The 20,436-nt window shown below is 42.7% G+C and overlaps 1 protein-coding gene across 1 annotated transcript; it reads right to left on the reverse strand.

The window, feature by feature from the left end:
- Positions 1-5,018: 5,018 nt before the first annotated feature.
- On the reverse strand, positions 5,019-18,104 carry LOC106581720 (CD276 antigen homolog). Its single transcript, XM_014163971.3, has 4 exons — positions 17,320-18,104; positions 8,776-9,168; positions 8,320-8,583; positions 5,019-8,052 (listed from the first exon to the last, which is right to left on the reverse strand). Exons 1-4 carry the CDS (start codon positions 17,357-17,359, stop codon positions 7,793-7,795), a joined length of 957 nt encoding a protein of 318 aa, XP_014019446.1. The 5' UTR covers positions 17,360-18,104; the 3' UTR covers positions 5,019-7,792.
- Between the last annotated feature and the right edge of the window lie 2,332 nt (positions 18,105-20,436).

Genomic DNA, 20,436 nt, shown 5'->3' on the forward strand with positions numbered 1-20,436 from the left:
GCCGCCCGCCTGTCCGGAGCCGCCAGGGCCGCCCACCAGCCCGGAGCCGCCAGGGTCGCCCGGCGCCGCCAGGGTCGCCAGCCGGGCGCAGCCAGGGTCGCCCGCCAGGGTCGCCAGCCGGGCGCAGCCAGGGTCGCCCGCCAGTCCTCCGGTGCAGCCAGGGGCGTCACCTAAGTGGGCCAAGCCGAGGGTGGAGCGGGGTCCACGTCCCGCACCAGAGCCGCCGCCGTAGGAAGGCCCACCCGGACCTTCCCCTTTAGAGTCAGGTTTTGCGGCCGGAGTCCCCACCTTTGGGGGGTACTGTAACGCCCTGGCCATAGAGAGGGTTTTTTTCCTCTGTTCTTGGTTAGGCCAGGGTGTGACATGGGTGGGCGTTCTATGTTCATTTTCTATGTTGGTGGTTTAATTTGTTTCGGCCGTGTATGGCTCTCAATCAGGAACAGCTGTAGATCGTTGTTGCTGATTGAGAGTCATACATAGGCAGCCTGTTTTTCCTTTGGGGTTTGTGGGTGAATGTTTTCTGTTTAGTGTGTTCCTGACAGAACTGTTGCTAGTAGTTTTTTGGTTTCTTTTGTATAGTGTTCATTCGATCATTAAATCCTTTCATGATGAACACACCCTCCGCTGCACCTTGGTCTCATTTAGACGACGGCCATTACAATTTTAGATAATTTAAAGTAGCCACCCTTTGCCTTGATGACAGCTTTGCATACTCTTGGCATTCTCTCAACCAGCTTCATGAGGAATGCTTTTCCAACAGTCTTGAAGGAGTTCCTACATATGCTGAGCCCTTGTTGGCTATTTTTCCTTCACTCTGAGGTCCAACTCATGCCAAACCATCTCAATTGGGTTGAGGTCAGGTGATTGTGCAGGTTAGGTCATCTGATGCAGCACTCCATCACTCTCCTCCTTGGTCAAATAGCCCTTACACAGCCTGAAGGTGTGTCACCAGCAAAGCACCCCCACACCATCATACCTCCTCCTTGATGCTTCACGGTGGGAGCCACACATGCGGAGATCACCCGTTTAACTGCTCTGCGTCTCACAAGGACACGGCAGTTGGAACCAAAAATCTCAAATTTAGACTTATCAGAACAAAGGACAGATTTCCACACGTCTAATGTCCATTGACTGAGTTTATAAGGAAGTGTATAGGAGATGTATCACCCACTGTGACTATTAAAACCTACCCTAACCAAAAACTGTGGATAGATGGTAGCATTCGCACGAAACTGAAAGCATGAACCATCACATCTAACCATGGCAAGGTGACTGGTAATATGGCAGAATATAAACAGTGTGGTTATTCACTCCGCAAGGCAATCAAACAACCTAAACGTCAATATAGAGATAAAGTGGAGTCGCAATTCAACGGCTCAGACACGAGACGTATGTGGCAGGGACTACAGACAATCACGGACTACAAAAGGAAAACCAGCCACGTTGCCTAGACCGACATCTTGCTTTCGGACAGGCTAAACACATTTTTCGCATGCTTTGAGGATAACACAGTGTCACTGACACGGCCCGCTACCAAGGACTGTGGGCTCTCCTTCTCCGTGGCCGACGTGAGTAAAACATTTAAACTTGTTCACCCTCGCAGGGCTGCCGGCCCAGACGGCATCCCTAGCCGCGTCCTCAGATCATGCTCAGACCAGCTGGCTGGTGTGTTTACGGATATGTTCAATCTCTCCCTATCCCAGTCTGCTGTCCCCACGTGCTTCCAGATGGTCACCATTGTTCCTGTAGTCAAGAAGGCAAAGGTAATTGAACTAAATGACTATCGCCCCGTAGCACTCACCTCTGTCATCATGAAGTGCTTTGAGAGATCACATCACCTCTACCTTACCTGCCACCCTAGACCCACTTCAATTTGCTTACCGCCCCAATAGATCCACAGACGATGCAATTGCCATCACTCTGCACACTGCCCTATCCCATCTGGACAAGAGGAATACCTATGTAAGAATGTTGTTTATTGACTATAGCTCAGCATTCAACACCATAGTACCCTCCAAGCTCATCATTAAGCTCGAGGCCCTGGGTCTGAACCCCACCCTGTGCAACTGGGTCCTGGACTTCCTGACGGGCCCCCTCCAGGTGGTGAAGGTAGGAAACATCACCTCCACTCCGCTGATCCTCAACTGAGGCCCCACAAGGGTGTGTGCTCAGCCCCCTCCTGTACTCCCTGTTCACCAATGACTGCGTGGCCAAGCACGCCTCCAACTCAATCATCAAGTTTGCAGACGACACAACAGTAGTAGGCTTGATTACCAATGATGATGAGACAGCCTACAGGGAGGAGGTGAGGGCTTGGGAGTGTGGTGCCTGGAAAACAATCTCTCACTCAACGTCAACAAAACAAAGGAGATTTATTATATATATTTTTTTTATTCCACCTTTATTTAACCAGGTAGGCAAGTTGAGAACAAGTTCTCATTTACAATTGCGACCTGGCCAAGATGATAAAGCAAAGCAGTTCGACACATACAACAACACAGAGTTAAACATGGAGTAAAACAAACATACAGTCAATAATACAGTAGAAATATAAGTCTATATACAATGTGAGAAATGAAGTGAAATAAGGGAGCTAAAGACAAAAAAAGGCCATGGTGGCGAAGTAAATACAATATAGCAAGTAAACACTGGAATGGTAGATTTGCAGTGGAAGAAAGTGCAAAGTAGAAATAGAAATAATGGGGTGCAAAGGAGCAAAATAAATAAATAAATACAGTAGGGGACGTGGTAGTTGTTTGGGCTAAATTATAGATGGGATATGTACAGGTGCAGTGATCTGTGAGCTGCTCTGACAGCTGGTGCTTAAAGCTAGTGAAGGAGATACGTGTTTCCAGTTTCAGATAGTTTTGTAGTTCGTTCCAGTCATTGGCAGCAGAGAACTGGAAGGAGAGGCGGCCGAAAGAGGAATTGGCTTTGGGGGTGACCAGAGAGATATACCTGCTGGAGCACGTGCTGCAGGTGGGTGCTGCTATGGTGACCAGCGAGGTGAGATAAGGGGGGACTTTACCTAGCAGGGTCTTGTAGATGACCTGGAGCCAGTGGGTTTGGCGATGAGTATGAAGCGAGGGCCAGCCAATGAGAGCATACAGGTCGCAGTGGTGGTATGTGGGGCTTTGGTGACAAAACGGATGGCACTGTGATAAACTGCAGCCAATTTATTGAGTAGGGTATTGGAGGCTATTTTGTAAATGACATCGCCGAATTCGAGGATCGGTAGGATGGTCAGTTTTACAAGGGTATGTTTGGCAGCATGAGTGAAGGATGCTTTGTTGCGAAATAGGAAGCTGATTATAGATTTAACTTTGGATTGGAGATGTTTGATGTGAGTCTGGAAGGAGAGTTTACAGTCTAACCAGACACCTAGGTATTTGTAGTTGTCCACATATTCTAAGTCAGAACCGTCCAGAGTAGTGATGCTGGATAGGCGGGCAGGTGCAGGCAGCGATCGGTTGAAGAGCATGCATTTAGTTTTACTTGTATTTAAGAGCAGTTGGAGGCCACGGAAGGAGAGTTGTATGGCACTGAAGCTCGCCTGGAAGGTTGTTAACACAGTGTCTAAAGAAGGGCCAGAAGTATACAGAATGGTGTCATGGATGATCGTGGACTTCAGGAAACAGCAGGGTGCACCCCCCTATCTACATCGACGGGACCGCAGTGGAGAAGGTGGAAAGCTTCAAATTCCTTGGCGTACACATCACTGACAAACTGAAATGGACCACCCACACAGTGTGGTGAAGAAGGTGCAATACAGCCTCTTCAACCTCAGGAGGCTAAAGAAATTTGAAATTTGTCTTGTCACCTAAAACCCTCACAAACTCTTACTTTTTCCTGCTATTCAGTGGAGGTGTGTGGTTCAAGACTTGGTTTAAGGATTTAAAACATCTGTCTGAAAGGGTCTCTTTTCCATTCTTAAAAGGATAAATATTCACACGTAAAACCATGAGCCAAAAAAGTTTGAATACATTGGCCACAATGTCAATCCAGGATGACTTCTGCCGCGTTCAAAACAACTGGGAACTCGGAACTAGGCATTCTCCGACTTCAATGCTTTCAAGACAACTGGGAACTCAGGGAAAATAAACTTGTTTTGAACGGACATCCAACTCGGAATTCTAATTTGGGAACTCAGGTCTCTTTCTAGAGCTCCAACTTACCAACCTGAAGATCACTGACCTCATGATTCGACCTTGTTTTTTCTAGTTCCCAGTTGTCAAGAAAGCACCATAAACCCAGAGAATGCCAGACTTTGATGACAATGTTTGATGACAAAAACTTTGCCAACAAGAATGAACGCCACGCCACCTTCCTGTTCAAGTGAGCTTAGCAAAATGGTGAGTCCAAAAATAGGCCAGGGAGATATGTATACTGTAGCTAAGAAAGTAATACTAAGTGTATGTTGTGTAGTAAGCTGTTAATAGCATGTGTCTCACCCTATGAATTTGGTCCCTCTCCCTCTCAGAACTTAGCCTACCATTCTGACTTGGTGGTGCACATGTGGCCTATAGCCAGCTTTAGAGAAATGTCATCAAATATTTTAAAAGCTTTCATTGTCTGTTTATTTGCACCCGTTAATTATCCTACGGTTCTGACTTGGTGTGTAGGGAGAATTATGTAAGAACGGCCCATGTTCTGAATTCGGTTGCTGTCCATTTAAAAAATGCTGAACAAATAGTGATATAGTCCGTTTTAGCTTGCTCATTATCTTAATTGAAATTGCGGCTTGCCTCTTATCCACTCATTGTGCTTACTTTGTGTATTATAATTAGCTAATTTGCTCTTTTCCATGAGGAGGGGATACTATAATGTTGTTTACCAGGCAATGTTCAGTAATAGGCTACTGAACTGTAGAGTAAATACACCTTGTTATATCACTGCATATACAAGACAACCAATGACACAATATTGCTGCCGTAACTGTCTTTGATGATGGGGATATTGCTCTTTAGTGTTTTACAGAAAAACCAATAACAAATAAAATATCCATCCAACAACAAATATGTCAAGAGGAATCTTTTATTAGTTAAAAGCTCAATGGAATCCGTTACATTCAAGGAATCTTTTATTAGTTAAAAGCTCAATGAGGTAAAAAATAAAATAACATAACATGCAGTCTTACTGTTGAAACACAAAGAACCTCTTGACAGTAATATTGTACAGCATTTCAAAATGTCTTGTTTCAGGTCATTGTCATTTAAGTTTCAAGTCATATCAGATTCTGTGTAGCTGCCAATCAATGAAAATTGCTGACATAACTAAAATTGACCCATTACCACTGTACAGAAAGCTAAGTAAAAAACACAAGAATAGCCCATTAATACAATACAATAATATTTGAAGCATATGAATAGGAATGTAACGGAGGTTTAATCGTTTAATCGTTTTTTTCTTTATTATTTTTATGATCTGAGGTAAACCAACTGACATCATTGCACATTTTTTTGGTCAACCAGGCTTAATACTTTGCCGACCCAAAGCAGATGTGTTTAAGACCAACCCTGCCTGTGTTCCTCCCTACAGCATCAGCATGGTACAGTGGCACAGTGATTCTTAACCAGAGGCATTGGAGCTGCACTGAGCTTTCAAGGGGTCCCAGAAAAAACTGACAGGAAACTAACAAATGAAAATGACAGCATAATTAATAGAACACTGCAATAAATGTTGACAGGCCTATTTGGGTGTTGGTGAATATTGAAGTGTTGTGTTGTGTTCATCACTAATTGCCTAGTATAGAAGCCATGATACGTATCATCGATTCGACAGTCTATTTTGTTTATATGTTTTTGATCGGAAATTACTATTTGATTTGGTGATTCTATTTCCATTGTATTAGTTGAGATAAACGTCAACTTCGACTGAGATCAAGTGTTTTTATTTGTTTATTTTAAACAGAAAATGAGGTATATACAGTTGAAGTCAGAAGTTTACATACACCTTAGCCAAATACATTTAAACTCAGTTTTTCACAATTCCTGACGTTTAATCCTAGTAAAAATTCCCTGTCTTAGGTTAGTTAGGATCACCACGTTATTTTAAGAATGTGAAATGTCAGAATAATAGTAGAGAGTGATTTATTTCAGCTTTTATTTCTACATCACATTCCCAGTGGGTCAGAAGTTTACATACACTCAATTAGCATTTGGTAGCATTGCCTTTAAATTGTTGAACTTGGGTCAAACATTTTGGGTAGCCTTCCACAAGCTTCCCACAATAAGAATTTTGGCCCATTCCTCCTGACAGAGCTGGTGTAACAGTCAGGTTTGTAGGCCTCCTTGCTCGCACACACTTTTTCAGTTCTGCCCACAAATTTTCTATAGGATTGAGGTCAGGGCTTTATGATGGCCACTCCAATACCTTGACTTTGTTGTACTTAAGCCATTTTGCCAAAACTTTGGAAGTATGCTTGGGGTCATTGTCCATTTGGAAGACCCATTTGCGACCAAGCTTTAACTTCCTGACTGATGTCTTGAGACGTTGCTTCAATATAGCCACATCATTTTCCTACCTCATGATGCCATCTATTTTGTGTAGTGCACCAGTCCCTCTTGCAGCAAAGCACCCCCACAACATGATGCTGCCACCCCCATGCTTCATGGTTGGGATGGTGTTCTTCGGCTCGCAAGCCTCCCCCTTTTTCCTCCAAACATAATGATGGTCATTATGGCCAAACAGTTCTATTTTTGTTTCATCAGACCAGAGGACATTTCTCCAAAAAGTACGATCTATGTCCCCATGTGCAGTTGCAAACCATAGTCTGGCTCTTTATGGCGGTTTTGGAGCAGTGGCTTCTTCCTTGCTGAGCGGCCTTTCAGGTTATGTCGATATAGGACTCGTTGTACTGTGGATATAGATACTTTTGTACCTGTTTCCTCCAGCATCTTCACAAGGTCATTTGCTGTTGTTCTGGGATTGATTTGCACTTTTCACACCAAAGTACGTTCATCTCTAGGAGACAGAACGCGTCTCCTTCCTAAGCGGTATGACGGCTGTGTGGTCCCATGGTGTTTATACTTGCTTACTATTGTTTGTACAGACGAACGTTTGTACCTTCAGTCGTTTGGAAATTGCTCCCAAGGATGAACCAGACTTGTGGAGGTCTACCATTTTTTTTCTGAGGTCTTGGTTGATTTCTTTTGATTTTCCCATGATGTCAATCAAAGAGGCACTGAGTTTGAAGGTAGGCCTTGAAATACATCCACAGGTACACCTCCAATTGACTCAAATGATGTCAATTAGCCTCTAAAGCTTCTAAAGCCATAACATAATTATCTGGAATTTTCCAAGCTGTTTAAAGGCATAGTCAGCTTAGTATATGTAAACTTCTGACCCACTGGAATTGTGATACAGTGAATTATAAGTGAAATAATCTGTCTGTAAACAATTGTTGGAAAAATTATTTGTGTCATGCACAAAGTAGATGTCCTAACCGACTTGCCAAAACTATAGTTTGTTAACAAGACATTTGTGGAGCGGTTGAAAATCAAGTTTTAATGACTCCAACCTAAGTGTATGTAAACGTCCGACTTCAACTGTACTAACAAATAATCAATCAAAATTGAGGTTAGGTATTTTAGTAGCTAGAGAACCCTATTCTTGAGTGACCTTGTTCCTAACAGCACTGTGGCACTGTGTTCAGTCACATCCTGGGATGAAAATGTATTAAAGGTTTAAGGGTCAAATGGTAACATTGATTAAAAAAAACATTCTATAGATCAATATTTGATCTACATTACCAGTTTAACACTTTGTAGTAAAGCACACATTGGAGCACACACTATGTCGTAGTGGGCCCATCTCCTGTGTATCGGCACCATTCTGTTGCATGCTCTCTGGAGTGACAAAGAGAGAGTTGCTTAATGTCATCATATTCATTCAGGAGATTCCGCTGTGACATGAAACTCAACTGTGATGAAAGATAACAATTGCATGACTCACTTTTCCAGCAGACAAACACCAGTGCTGACCCAATCACAGCAACAGCAACAACACCAATCCCTGCTTTTATGCCGCTCGAGAGGCCCACCTGCTCCTCGCCTGTAGGGAGAGGATAAAGAGAGGTGTGGACATCAACAGAGTTTCCTGTCATGTAATGCACATTTTGGTTTCCCTAGTATTTCCTATACTTCCAACCAACTAGGGTCACTAGCACATACACAGCCATTAGGGGTAAGATCACAGCCAGATAGCTTTAAGTGTCAGCTGTTTAGTGCTTTACTATAACCAGAGCTAATCTCCAGTAATCTATTTGTAATTGACCATCCGTTGACATGTTTTCTTGTCATAATACTTTAGGCTACTCACCTGTTGATCTTGTGGTGTTCAAGGTCTCTTTCAGAGTCGGGTTGAAGATGGCACACGTCACAGTCTGATTCTCTGTGATGTTCACCGTGCTGGAAATGTTCATTGTTCCACTTCCTGGATCCTGAACAATCTGAGGAACCTCGGGGTCTAGTAAGCCGTTCTGATTGGTCCAGGTCAGTCTAGGTTTAGGGTAGCCTCCCTGAGAAGTGCATTCTGCCTTCCATTCTTCATAGTTCACTGTCACAATGGGTTTATGGTAGCTTTCTGCAGAGCATGACAAAGATAAAGCACTTAGACAAAGTCACAATAGTGGAAATCATACATGATAAGTACAGTTATTCATGTTTTATAGGTATTTGGTGCGTAATGGCAATGTGCGTTGTCTTGTACACACAATTTAATATTGATAAACGTGCCTTTGACTACTGGCATTCTTTGTATGTAAAACGGTCTTACTTGCTACTTTTACAGTGGTCAAGCACATCTCTTTGTTTTGGTTAAGTGTGTTGTAATTTCCATCCTCTTGATGATAAAAGAGGAAAAAAGTTGTGAGGTCATCTTCAACCCTTAAATCTTTGAGCAATAGGGAGAAATTCCCAGAAGAAAGCTGGTCCTTGAAGATTTGCGTCCTGTTTCTGTAGAATGGAAATTGGGGGTCGTTGTTCTCTTTCCCGTTGTATAAGGCATGGACCACTTGGTCCTCCTTCTGGTGCTTGAGTCTTGCTGTCCAGTAGAGTGTGAGACTTGCTGGGACAACGGGTGCAGAGGAATTCAGGCTGCAAGGCAACATGATGGACTTTCCAAGAATCCCAATGATGAGATGGCTCGACATCTGAGATGAGTCTACAACTGTTTAAGAAAAAAAAACTGTTTGTTGCAGGAAAGCATGCACTTTATATGACAATATAAGACAGTTGTACCAATCTCTTTAAGATGCTGTATGTTAATCATATTCTTCAAATAGAGGGTTATGTTACCTTAGTAGGGCCTAAATACACTAAATGGCCAAAGTATATGGACACGCCTTCAAATTAATGGATTCGGCTATTTCAGCCACACTCGTTTCTGACAGGTGTATAAAATTTGAGCACACAGCCATGCAATCTCCATAGACAAACATTGGCAGTAGAATGGCCCGTACTGAAGTCAGCTCGACGAATTTCTGCCCTGCTAGAGCTGCCCCGGTCAACTGTAAGTGCTGTTATTGTAAAGTGGAAACGTCTAGGAGCAACAACGTCTGAGCCGCGAAGTGGTAGGCCACACAAACTCACTGAACAGGACCGTCAAGTGTGAATCATCTGTCCTCGGTTGCAACACTCACTACCGAGTTCCAAACTGCCTCTGGAAGCAAACTCAGCACAATAACTGTTCGTCGGGAGCTTCATGAAATGGGTTTCCATGGCCCAGCAGCTTCACACAAGTCTAAGATCACCATGTGCAATGCCAAGCGTTGGCTGGAGGGGTGTAAAGCTCGCCATCATTGGACTCTGGAGCATTGGAAACACATTCTCTGGAGTGATGAATCACACTTCACCATCTGGCAGTCCGACAGACAAATCTGGGTTTGGTGGATGCCAGGAGCATGCTACATGCCCCAATGCATAGTGCCAACTGTAAAGTTTGGTGAAGGAGGAATAGTGATCTGGGGCTGTTTTTCATGGTTCGGGCCCCTTAGTTCCAGTGAATGGAAATATTAACACTACAGCATACAATGACATTCTAGACGATTCTGTGCTTCCAACTTTGTGGCAACAGTTTGGGGAAGGCCCTTTCCAGTTTCAGCATGACAATGCCCCCATGCACAAAATGAGGTCCATACAGAAATTGTTTGTTTAGATCGGTGTGGAAGAACTTGACTGGCCTGCACAGAGCCCTGAGCTCAACCCCATCGAACACCTTTGGAATGAATTGGAACGCCTACTGCGGGCCAGGCCTAATCGCCCAACTTCAGTGTCCGACCTCACTAATGCTCTGGTGGCTGAATGGAAGCAAGTGCATCAAAGCTGGGACCGAGAGACAGCTTCTATCTCAAGGCCATCAGACTGTTAAACAGCCATCACTAACATAGAGAGGCTGCTGCCAACATACAGAGTCAAATCTCTGGCCACTTAAATAAATTGACTTAATAAAGGTTTCACTAGTCACTTTAAATAACGCCACTTTAATAATGTTTACATATCCTACATTACTCATCTCATATGCATATACTGTATTTTATACCACCTACTGCATCTTGCCTATGCCACAAGGCCATCGCTCATCCATATATTTATATGTACATATTCTTATTCATCCCTTTACATTTGTGTGCATCAGGTAGTTGTTGTGAATTTGTTAGTATATTTCTTAGATATTACTGCACAGTCGGAACTGGAAGCACAAGCATTTCGCTACACTCGCATTAACATCTGCTAACCATGTGTATATGACCAATAACATTTGATTTGAAGTCCCTGCAGCTGTTCTAACATCTAGTGGAAAGCCTTCCCAGATGAGTGGAGTCTGTTATAGCAGCAAAGGCGGGAGCAACTCCATATTAATGCCCATGATTTTGGAATGAGATGTTCGACGAGCAGGTGTCCACATACTTTTGGTCATGTACTTGTTTACGCTGCTGTGCGTTTTTGTTGCCGATCTTACTTTGATACCTGACGGTTTTTTACTTTTTCATTACCGTATATTTTTACTTTTTCCCTCACTCAACTTTTTTCATTCAACTTTTTCACCCCGGAGGTTTTATCTGGACATGGTTCGTCAGGACTTCAAACAGCCGAAGCTAAGTAACATTAACATGATGCCTTCTAATTGCAGTCGTTGTACTTATAATATACAGGAGAACGATCGCCTTACGGCAAGGATAGCTGTGCTGCAAGCCCAGCTTCAGACGCGATCGTTAGGCAAGGGTAATTTCAGTGTAGGAAAGGATGAAACAGCGTCTGTGCCACCAGTAAGTACAGATAGTAACGTTAGTATAAACCCCCTCGCACGGTCCCCGCAGCCGGACATCTTTCTCATGGTTTCTGGAGGGAAACGCTGTAGGAATGCTCAACCGGTGTCGCTTATTCAGCCGACAGAAACTTTCAACCGGTTCTCCCCATTAAGCGAGTCGGAGTCGGAGGCCGAGACTTCTCTGGTCTCTACTCCTCCCGTTGTGGGGTCTGAGACGCCGACGGCTCCCACCATTAGCTCTGACAAATTGAAAACCCTAGTCATTGGCGACTCCATTACCCGCAGTATTAGACTTAAAACTAATCATCCAGCGATCATACACTGTTTACCAGGGGGCAGGGCTACCGACGTTAAGGCTAATCTAAAGACGGTGCTGGCTAAAGCTAAAACTGGCGAGTGTAGAGAGTATAGAGATATTGTTATCCACGTCGGCACCAACGATGTTAGGATGAAACAGTCAGAGGTCACCAAGCGCAACATAGCTTCAGCGTGTAAATCAGCTAGAAAGATGTGTCGGCATCGATTAATTGTCTCTGGCCCCCTCCCAGTTAGGGGGAGTGATGAGCTCTACAGCAGAGTCTCACAACTCAATCGCTGGTTGAAAACTGTTTTCTGCCCCTCCCAAAAGATAGAATTTGTAGATAATTGGCCCTCTTTCTGGGACTCACCCACAAACAGGACCAAGCCTGGCCTGTTGAGGAGTGACGGACTCCATCCTAGCTGGAGAGGTGCTCTCATCTTATCTACGAACATAGACAGGGCTCTAACTCCTCTAGCTCCACAATGAAATAGGGTGCAGGCCAGGCAGCAGGCTGTTAGCCAGCCTGCCAGCTTAGTGGAGTCTGCCACTAGCACAGTCAGCGTAGTCAGCTCAGCTTTCCCCATTGAGACCGTGTCTGTGCCTCGATCTAGGTTGGGCAAAATTAAAAATGGCGGTGTTCGCTTTAGCAATCTCACTAGTATAAAGACCTCCTCCATTCCTGCCATTATTGAAAGAGATTGTGATACCTCACATCTCAAAATTGGGTTACTTAATGTTAGATCCCTCACTTCCAAGGCAGTTATAGTCAATGAACTAATCACTGATAATAATCTTGATGTGATTGGCCTGACTGAAACATGGCTTAAGCCTGATGAATTTACTGTGTTAAATGAGGCCTCACCCCCTGGTTACATTAGTGACCATACCCCCCGTGCATCCGGCAAAGGCGGAGGTGTTGCTAACATTTACGATAGCAAATTTCAATTTACAAAAAAAATAACAACAATGACGTTTTCGTCTTTTGAGCTTCTAGTCATGAAATCTATGCAGCCTACTCACTCACTTTTTATAGCTACTGTTTATAGGCCTCCTGGGCCATATGCAGTGTTCCTCACTGAGTTCCCTGAATTCCTATCGGATCTTGTAGTCATAGCAGATAATATTCTAATTTTTGGTGACTTTAACATTCACATGGAAAAGTCCACAGACCCACTCCAAAAGGCTTTCGGAGCCATCATCGACTCAGTGGGTTTTGTCCAACATGTCTCTGGACCTACTCACTGCCACAGTCATACTCTGGACCTAGTTTTGTCCCATGGAATAAATGTTGTGGATCTAAATGTTTTTCCTCATAATCCTGGACTATCGGACCACCATTTTATTACGTTTGCAATTGCAACAAATAATCTGCTCAGACCCCAACCAAGGAGCATTAAAAGTCGTGCTATAAATTCTCAGACAACCCAAAGATTCCTTGATGCCCTTCCAGACTGCCTCTGCCTACCCAAGGACGTCAGAGGACAAAAATCAGTTAACCACCTAACCGAGGAACTCAATTTAACCTTGCGCAATACCCTAGATGCAGTTGCACCCCTAAAAACTAAAAACATCTGTCATAAGAAACTAGCTCCCTGGTATACAGAAAATACACGAGCTCTGAAGCAAGCTTCCAGAAAATTGGAACGGAAATGGCGCCACACCAAACTGGAAGTCTTCCGACTAGCTAGGAAAGACAGTACCGTGCAGTATCGACGAGCCCTTACTGCTGCTCGATCATCCTATTTTTCCAACTTAATTGAGGAAAATAAGAACAATCCGAAATTTATTTTTGATACTGTCGCAAAGCTAACTAAAAAGCAGCCTTCGCAAATGGAGGATGGCTTTCACTTCAGCAGTAATAAATTTATGAACTTCTTTGAGGAAAAGATCATGATCATTAGAAAGCAAATTACAGACTCCTCTTTAAATCTGGGTATTCCTCCAAAGCTCCATTGTCCTGAGTCTGCACAACTCTGCCAGGACCTAGGATCAAGGGAGATACTAAAGTGTTTTAGTACTATATCTCTTGACGCAATGATGAAAATAATCATGGCCTCCAAACCCTCAAGCTGCATACTGGACCCTATTCCAACTAAACTACTGAAAGAGCTGCTTCCTGTGCTTGGCCCTCCTATGTTGAACATAATAAACGGCTCTCTATCCACCGGATGTGTACCAAGCTCACTAAAAGTGGCAGTAATAAAGCCTCTCTTGAAAAAGCCGAATCTTGATCCAGAAATTATAAAAAACTATCGGCCTATATCGAATCTTCCATTCCTCTCAATTTTAGAAAAAGCTGTTGCACAGCAACTCACTGCCTTCCTGAAGACAAACAATGTATACGAAACACTTCAGTCTGGTTTTAGACCCCATCATAGCACTGAGACTGCACTTGTGAAGGTGGTAAATGACCTTTTAATGACGTCAGACCGAGGCTCTGCATCTGTCCTCGTGCTCCTAGATCTTAGTGCCGCTTTTGATACCATCGATCACCACATTCTTTTGGAGAGATTGGAAACCCAAATTGGTCTACATGGACAAGTTCTGGCCTGGTTTAGATCTTATCTGTCGGAAAGATATCAGTTGTCTCTGTGAATGGTTTGTCCTCTGACAAATCAATTGTAAATTTCGGTGTTCCTCAAGGTTCCGTTTTAGGACCACTATTGTTTTCACTATATATTTTACCTCTTGGGGATGTCATTCGAAAACATAATGTTAAATTTCACTGCTATGCGGACGACACACAGCTGTACATTTCAATGAAACATGGTGAAGCCCCAAAATTGCCCTCGCTAGAAGCCTGTGTTTCAGACATAAAGAAGTGGATGGCTGCAAACTTTCTACTTTTAAACTCGGACAAAACAGAGATGCTTGTTCTAGGTCCCAAGAAACAAAGAGATCTTCTGTTGAATCTGACAATTAATCTGGATGGTTGTACAGTCGTCTCAAATAAAACTGTGAAGGACCTCGGCGTTACTCTGGACCCTGATCTCTCTTTTGAAGAACATATCAAGACTGTTTCAAGGACAGCTTTTTTCCATCTACGTAACATTGCAAAAATCAGACATTTTCTGTCCAAAAATGACGCAGAAAAATTAATCCATGCTTTTGTTACTTCTAGGCTGGACTACTGCAATGCTCTACTTTCCGGCTACCCGGATAAAGCACTAAATAAACTTCAGTTAGCGCTAAATACGGCTGCTAGAATCCTGACTAGAACCCAAAAATTTGATCATATTACTCCAGTGCTAGCCTCCCTACACTGGCTTCCTGTTAAGGCAAGGGCTGATTTCAAGGTTTTACTGCTAACCTACAAAGCATTACATGGGCTTGCTCCTACCTATCTTTCCGATTTGGTCCTGCCGTACATACCTACACGTACGCTACGGTCACAAGACGCAGGCCTCCTAATTGTCCCTAGAATTTCTAAGCAAACGGCTGGAGGTAGGGCTTTCTCCTATAGAGCTCCATTTTTATGGAATGGTCTGCCTACCAATGTGAGAGACGCAGACTCAGTCTCAACCTTTAAGTCTTTACTGAAGACTTATCTCTTCAGTAGGTCCTATGATTAAGTATAGTCTGGCCCAGGAGTGTGAAGGTGAACGGAAAGGCTGGAGCAACGGACCGCCCTTGCTGTCTCTGCCTTGCCGGTTCCCCTCTTTCCACTGGGATTCTCTGCCTCTAACCCTTTTACAGGGGCTGAGTCACTGGCCAACTGGTGTTCTTCCATGCCGTCCATGGGAGGGGTGCGTCACTTGAGTGGGTTGAGTCACTGACGTGGTCTTCCTGTCTGGGTTGGCGCCCCCCCCCCTTGGGTTGTGCCATGGCGGAGATCGTTGTGGGCTATACTCGGCCTTGTCTTAGGACGGTAAGTTGGTGGTTGGAGACATCCCTCTAGTGGTGTGGGGGCTGTGCTTTGGCAAAGTGGGTGGGGTTATATCCTGCCTGTTTGGCCCTGTCCGGGGGTATCATCGGATGGGGCCACAGTGTCTTCTGATCCCTCCTGTCTCAGCCTCCAGTATTTATGCTGCAGTAGTTTATGTGTCGGGGGGCTAGGGTCAGTCTGTTACATCTGGAGTATTTCTCTTGTCTTATCCGGTGTCCTGTGTGTATTTAAATATGCTCTCTCTAATTCTCTCTTTCTCTCTTTCTGTCTTTCTCTCGGAGGACCTGAGCCCTAGGACCATGCCTCAGGACTACCTGGTATGATGACTCCTTGCTGTCCCCAGTCCACCTGGCCGTGCTGCTGCTCCAGTTTCAACTGTTCTGCCTGCGGCTATGGAACCCTGACCTGTTCACCGGACGTGCTTGTTGCACCCTCGACAACTACTATGATTATTATTATTTGACCATGCTGGTCATTTATGAACATTTTAACATTTTGACCATGTTCTGTTATAATATCCACCCTGCACAGCCAGAAGAGGACTGGCCACCCCTCATAGCCTGGTTCCTCTCTAGGTTTCTTCCTAGGTTTTTGGCCTTTCTAGGGATTTTTTCCTAGGGAGTTTTTCCTAGCCACCGTGCTTCTTTCACAGCTTTGCTTGCTGTTTGGGGTTTTAGGCTGGGTTTCTGTACAGCACTTTGAGAATATCAGCTGATGTACGAAGGGCTATATAAAAATAAATTTGATTTAAATTTGATTTGATGTAGTGTATCATTAGTTGAACATTTTACAGGCTGTGGCTTTTATACTGCAACAGTAACCTTCAATTTACACAATGCATTGGGAAAGAAGAGTATATTCAAGTCACTTCTGTGCAGCTCATACTATCTCTGTTTGAAGTTTGAAAATCCCCCCCCCCCACTACTTCATGTACTGTCTGACGTTTTGTTTCATTAGCAGACCGTAACCAAGTCTTTGCTCTGCACGCTCATTCAAAACAATAAAGAGAAACCCTAGCAAAAGATCCTGACCTTTACAAATGTATGTTATTTTGGGAAATCTTATAGAAATAGGATGAACATCATGAAATAACAGTTGAGCTTGGAAGTTGTTTCGTGAACTAGGCTCATAGGAGCTAGTTGTTTCCATAGCCCATTTGTAGCAGGACTACAAAAGAAAATCAATTTGGAAAGGCAGGCCACGACCAATCTGAGCATAACTGCTCCCCTCCAAAACTCTTCCTGTCATATGATCAGAAATTCTTGAGGGCTAACACAGAGATAATCACAAACACTGAGTAACAAGCCTTGCCAAGCTTGTGGTTAGAAATATCTGCTTTCTATTTTCCTAACAGTGCACCTCAAATGTTATGCATCGAGAGTAGATCGTTTTATCACATCATGACCAGTCTGGCTCTAAAGATTCAAGCTATTCCTATTAACCCACACCCCCTATACTAGGGTATAGCATGTGGTGAGCTATCTGGTTCAAAATGTGTGCCATGGCATCACCAAGGTGGGTGACCAAGGTGGGTTTCCTCCCTCAAATTAGAAAAGTGTGTCTGGAAATGCACTCTAATAATCCAATCAATTATAATTACAGTATTGTCAGTAGCCTGCCAGCTGAGCCTACTTACAAATACTTGGTACACTAACGTAAAAGCACCTTGCATTTAGACAACCACGCCCTATCCAAACAGCAATACATTTTTGGACATTGTGTTGTAAATAAATAAATCATAAATTGAGCATTTGGTTATATGTTGGATTTGAATGTAAAGGCGTGTGGATAAAATGCAACGGGACAGCCACGAGGGACACAATCATGTGCAAATCTACAACGCCACAACAGAAAATTAACTTACCTGATAACAGCCAAATACAAATAGATATTAGTCTGGCCATTGCACTCAGGATATATGGATGAATAAACAATCAAATAAACAGTCCTTTAAGTTTGGAGCTTACTGCCTACTGTGCCCCACCTGCTCCTAAGCAGAAAGGAAAGTTGAATGAGATACTGATGTCCGTCCAGTGTGGCTCCTCCTTAACTGTGATATAATTATCCATTTCCGGTATCAATCGTTTCATCAAATCCATGTTTACAAAATCCTCCTGTACAAACAACTTCAACACACACTAGTAGCAGCATTTCACCACAATATCTCATTATCGTTGTCCTGTCACTCTTTCATGCACCACGCTGTGTGCTGAGTCAAAACATTCTGTTTCTATCACAAGCTATTTCCGCGAGGTGGTTGTTATGAGGAAGCATTTTTGCTCAGTAAATATTTTCCTTCTGCTTGCATGCAGGGCACACATTCCTATCAGGAAGATCACTATCACAATCAACAGTACGCAGATCACTGGGACCGTCAAGGTTCACCTTGCCAAAATGTCTTTCACTGAGCTATCTCTCCCTCCTCTTGATGATAGACATGTTTTCGCGCCCTGCCTTCTCTGTGATCTTTTGTCAGAATGCTTGTTAGTCATATCGTTGCTTCTCTAAAGCAAATCGTGCTCCTCTCTCCCCTCCTTATTTCAAACACATTTCTTTATCTTACTCACCTGAAGCTTGTACCTCCCTTGTGGAAACTATCCACGCACAAAATAAATGACACAGTTAATTACAATAGACAACTGAGAAATGACAAATAATAACATCTCTCTCCCCCCCCCCCCCCCCCCCCCCCACCATCTCCTCCCATCTCTCGCTCTGTGTTTCTCGAAATCTCTCTCTCACTTAATACTTGACGGATTAACTTCTCTTTATACAATGACTCATTGCATAGCTCCCAAATCCACCTGATGCTGTATGATACATATGAAACATAGTATATGCCATTTATCTTCTTTAACAAACCTTTTTTATTTGTTTTTATCTGTATTGTTGTTTATCACTTGGAGCAAAACTAGTCGTTTTTTGGGGTATCTGTACTTTACTTTACTATTTATATTTTTGACAACTTTTACTTTTACTTCACTACATTCCTAAATTAAATAGTGTACTTTTTACTCCATACATTTTCCCTGACACCCAAAAGTATTTTTTACATTATGAATGCTTAGCAGGAGAGGAAAATGGTCTAATTCACACACATATCAAGATGTCATCGCTACTGCCTCTGACCTGGCGGATTCACTCAACAGTGTGAGTGTTGGAGCATGCCCCTGGCTATCCATGAATTAAAAAACCAAGAAAATGGCGAAGTCTGCTTTGCTTAATATACAGATGAAGTCGGAAGTTTACATACACCTTAGCCAAATACATTTATACTCAGTTTTTCACAATTCCTGACATTTAATCCTAGTAAAAAGTCCCTGTCTTAGGTCAGTTAGGATCACCACGTTATTTTAAGAATGTGAAATGTCAGAATAATAGTAGAGAGAATGATTTATTTAAGCTTTTATTTCTACGTCACATTCCCAGTGGGTCAGAAGTTTACATACACTCAATTAGTATTTGGTAGCATTGCCTTTAAATTGTTGAACTTTGGTCAAACATTTTGGGTAGCCTTCCACAAGCTTCCCACAATAAGAATTTTGGCCCATTCCTCCTGACAGAGCTGGTGTAACAGTCAGGTTTGTAGGCCTCCTTGCTCGCACACACTTTTTCAGTTCTGCCCACAAATTTTCTATATGATTGAGGTCAGGGCTTTGGGATGGCCTCTCCAATACCTTGACTTTGTTGTCCTTATGCCATTTTGTCACAACTTTGAAACTATGCTTGGGGTCATTGTCCATTTGGAAGACCCATTTGCGACCAAGCTTTAACTTCCTGACTGATGTCTTGAGAAATTGCTCCCAAGGATTAACCAGACTTGTGGAGGTCAACAATAATTTTTCTGAGGTCTTGGCTGATTTCTTTTGATTTTCCCATGATGTCAAGCAAAGAGGAAGGAACTGAGTTTGAAGGTAGGCCTCCAATTGACTCAAATGATGTCAATTAGCCTATTAGAAGCTTCTAAAGCCATGACATCATTTTCTGGAATTTTCCAAGCTGTTTAAAGGCACAGTCAATTTAGTGTATGTAAACTTCTGACCCACTGAAATTGTGATACAGTGAATTATAAGTGAAATAATCTGTCTGTAAGCAATTGTTGGAAAAATGACTTGTGTCATGCACAAAGTAGATGTCCTAACCGACTTGCCAAAACTATAGTTTGTTAACAAGAAATGTGTGGAGTGGTTGAAAAAACAGTTTTAATGAAAACTGTTATTTCTTCTTGCACTCAGAGTAAAGGAAGATGTTTTATCTATGCAGGATTTTTTAAGTAAAATTTTTGTAAAGAATTTTTTGGCTTTTAGTTTGAAGTCAGGCATTTCCACTTTTTAATTGTTATCCAAATCCTATTTTGTTTGACACAAATGTCCAATGCTTTTAGCTTATGCTTCATGATTGTCCACTGATTTACATCTGTTTTTGTAACCAAACATGGATGGCCTAAGCCATTTTATACCTTAAGCTGGAGGCCACTTTTCTCAGATTGTTCTCTGGGTGTGTGTGCTCATGTAGCCATTTCTTCATACACTGGTAAACTTTTAAGTACAGCTGCAAGGCTTGTGTTCCATCCTACTTAGATGTACAAAAGATGACATGAATAATTTTAACAGTTCTCACAAAGCTTTCACTCATATGTATTTGTTTTTCTGCCACTTTAGCTTGTCAACCATTTTTTTCTCTCTTTGTTTGGCTTTTACTGAATATTATTTGAAGTGTTTGGAAGATATTGTATGGGTTGTTCGATACCATATTTCAATGTAAGTATAGTTAGTTATAACTTGAATAAATCCAGGGTAAAATGAAATGTTCTGACCTTCAATAGAAAGACTTAACACTTGCATGTTTCTATTTAAATACAAAAATGTACAAATTGTAAATAAAATATTTATTTTAGGGTAAATTTCTACTACAGTTTAACATTTGTATTGAAATTAAGTTTTAAATACAATTTGAGATTATATACACATTTTCTGAGCTT

This window comes from Salmo salar, chromosome 21, assembly GCF_965601325.2.
Source record: "Salmo salar chromosome 21, fSalSal1, whole genome shotgun sequence".
NCBI classification, from domain to species: Eukaryota; Metazoa; Chordata; class Actinopteri; order Salmoniformes; family Salmonidae; genus Salmo; species Salmo salar.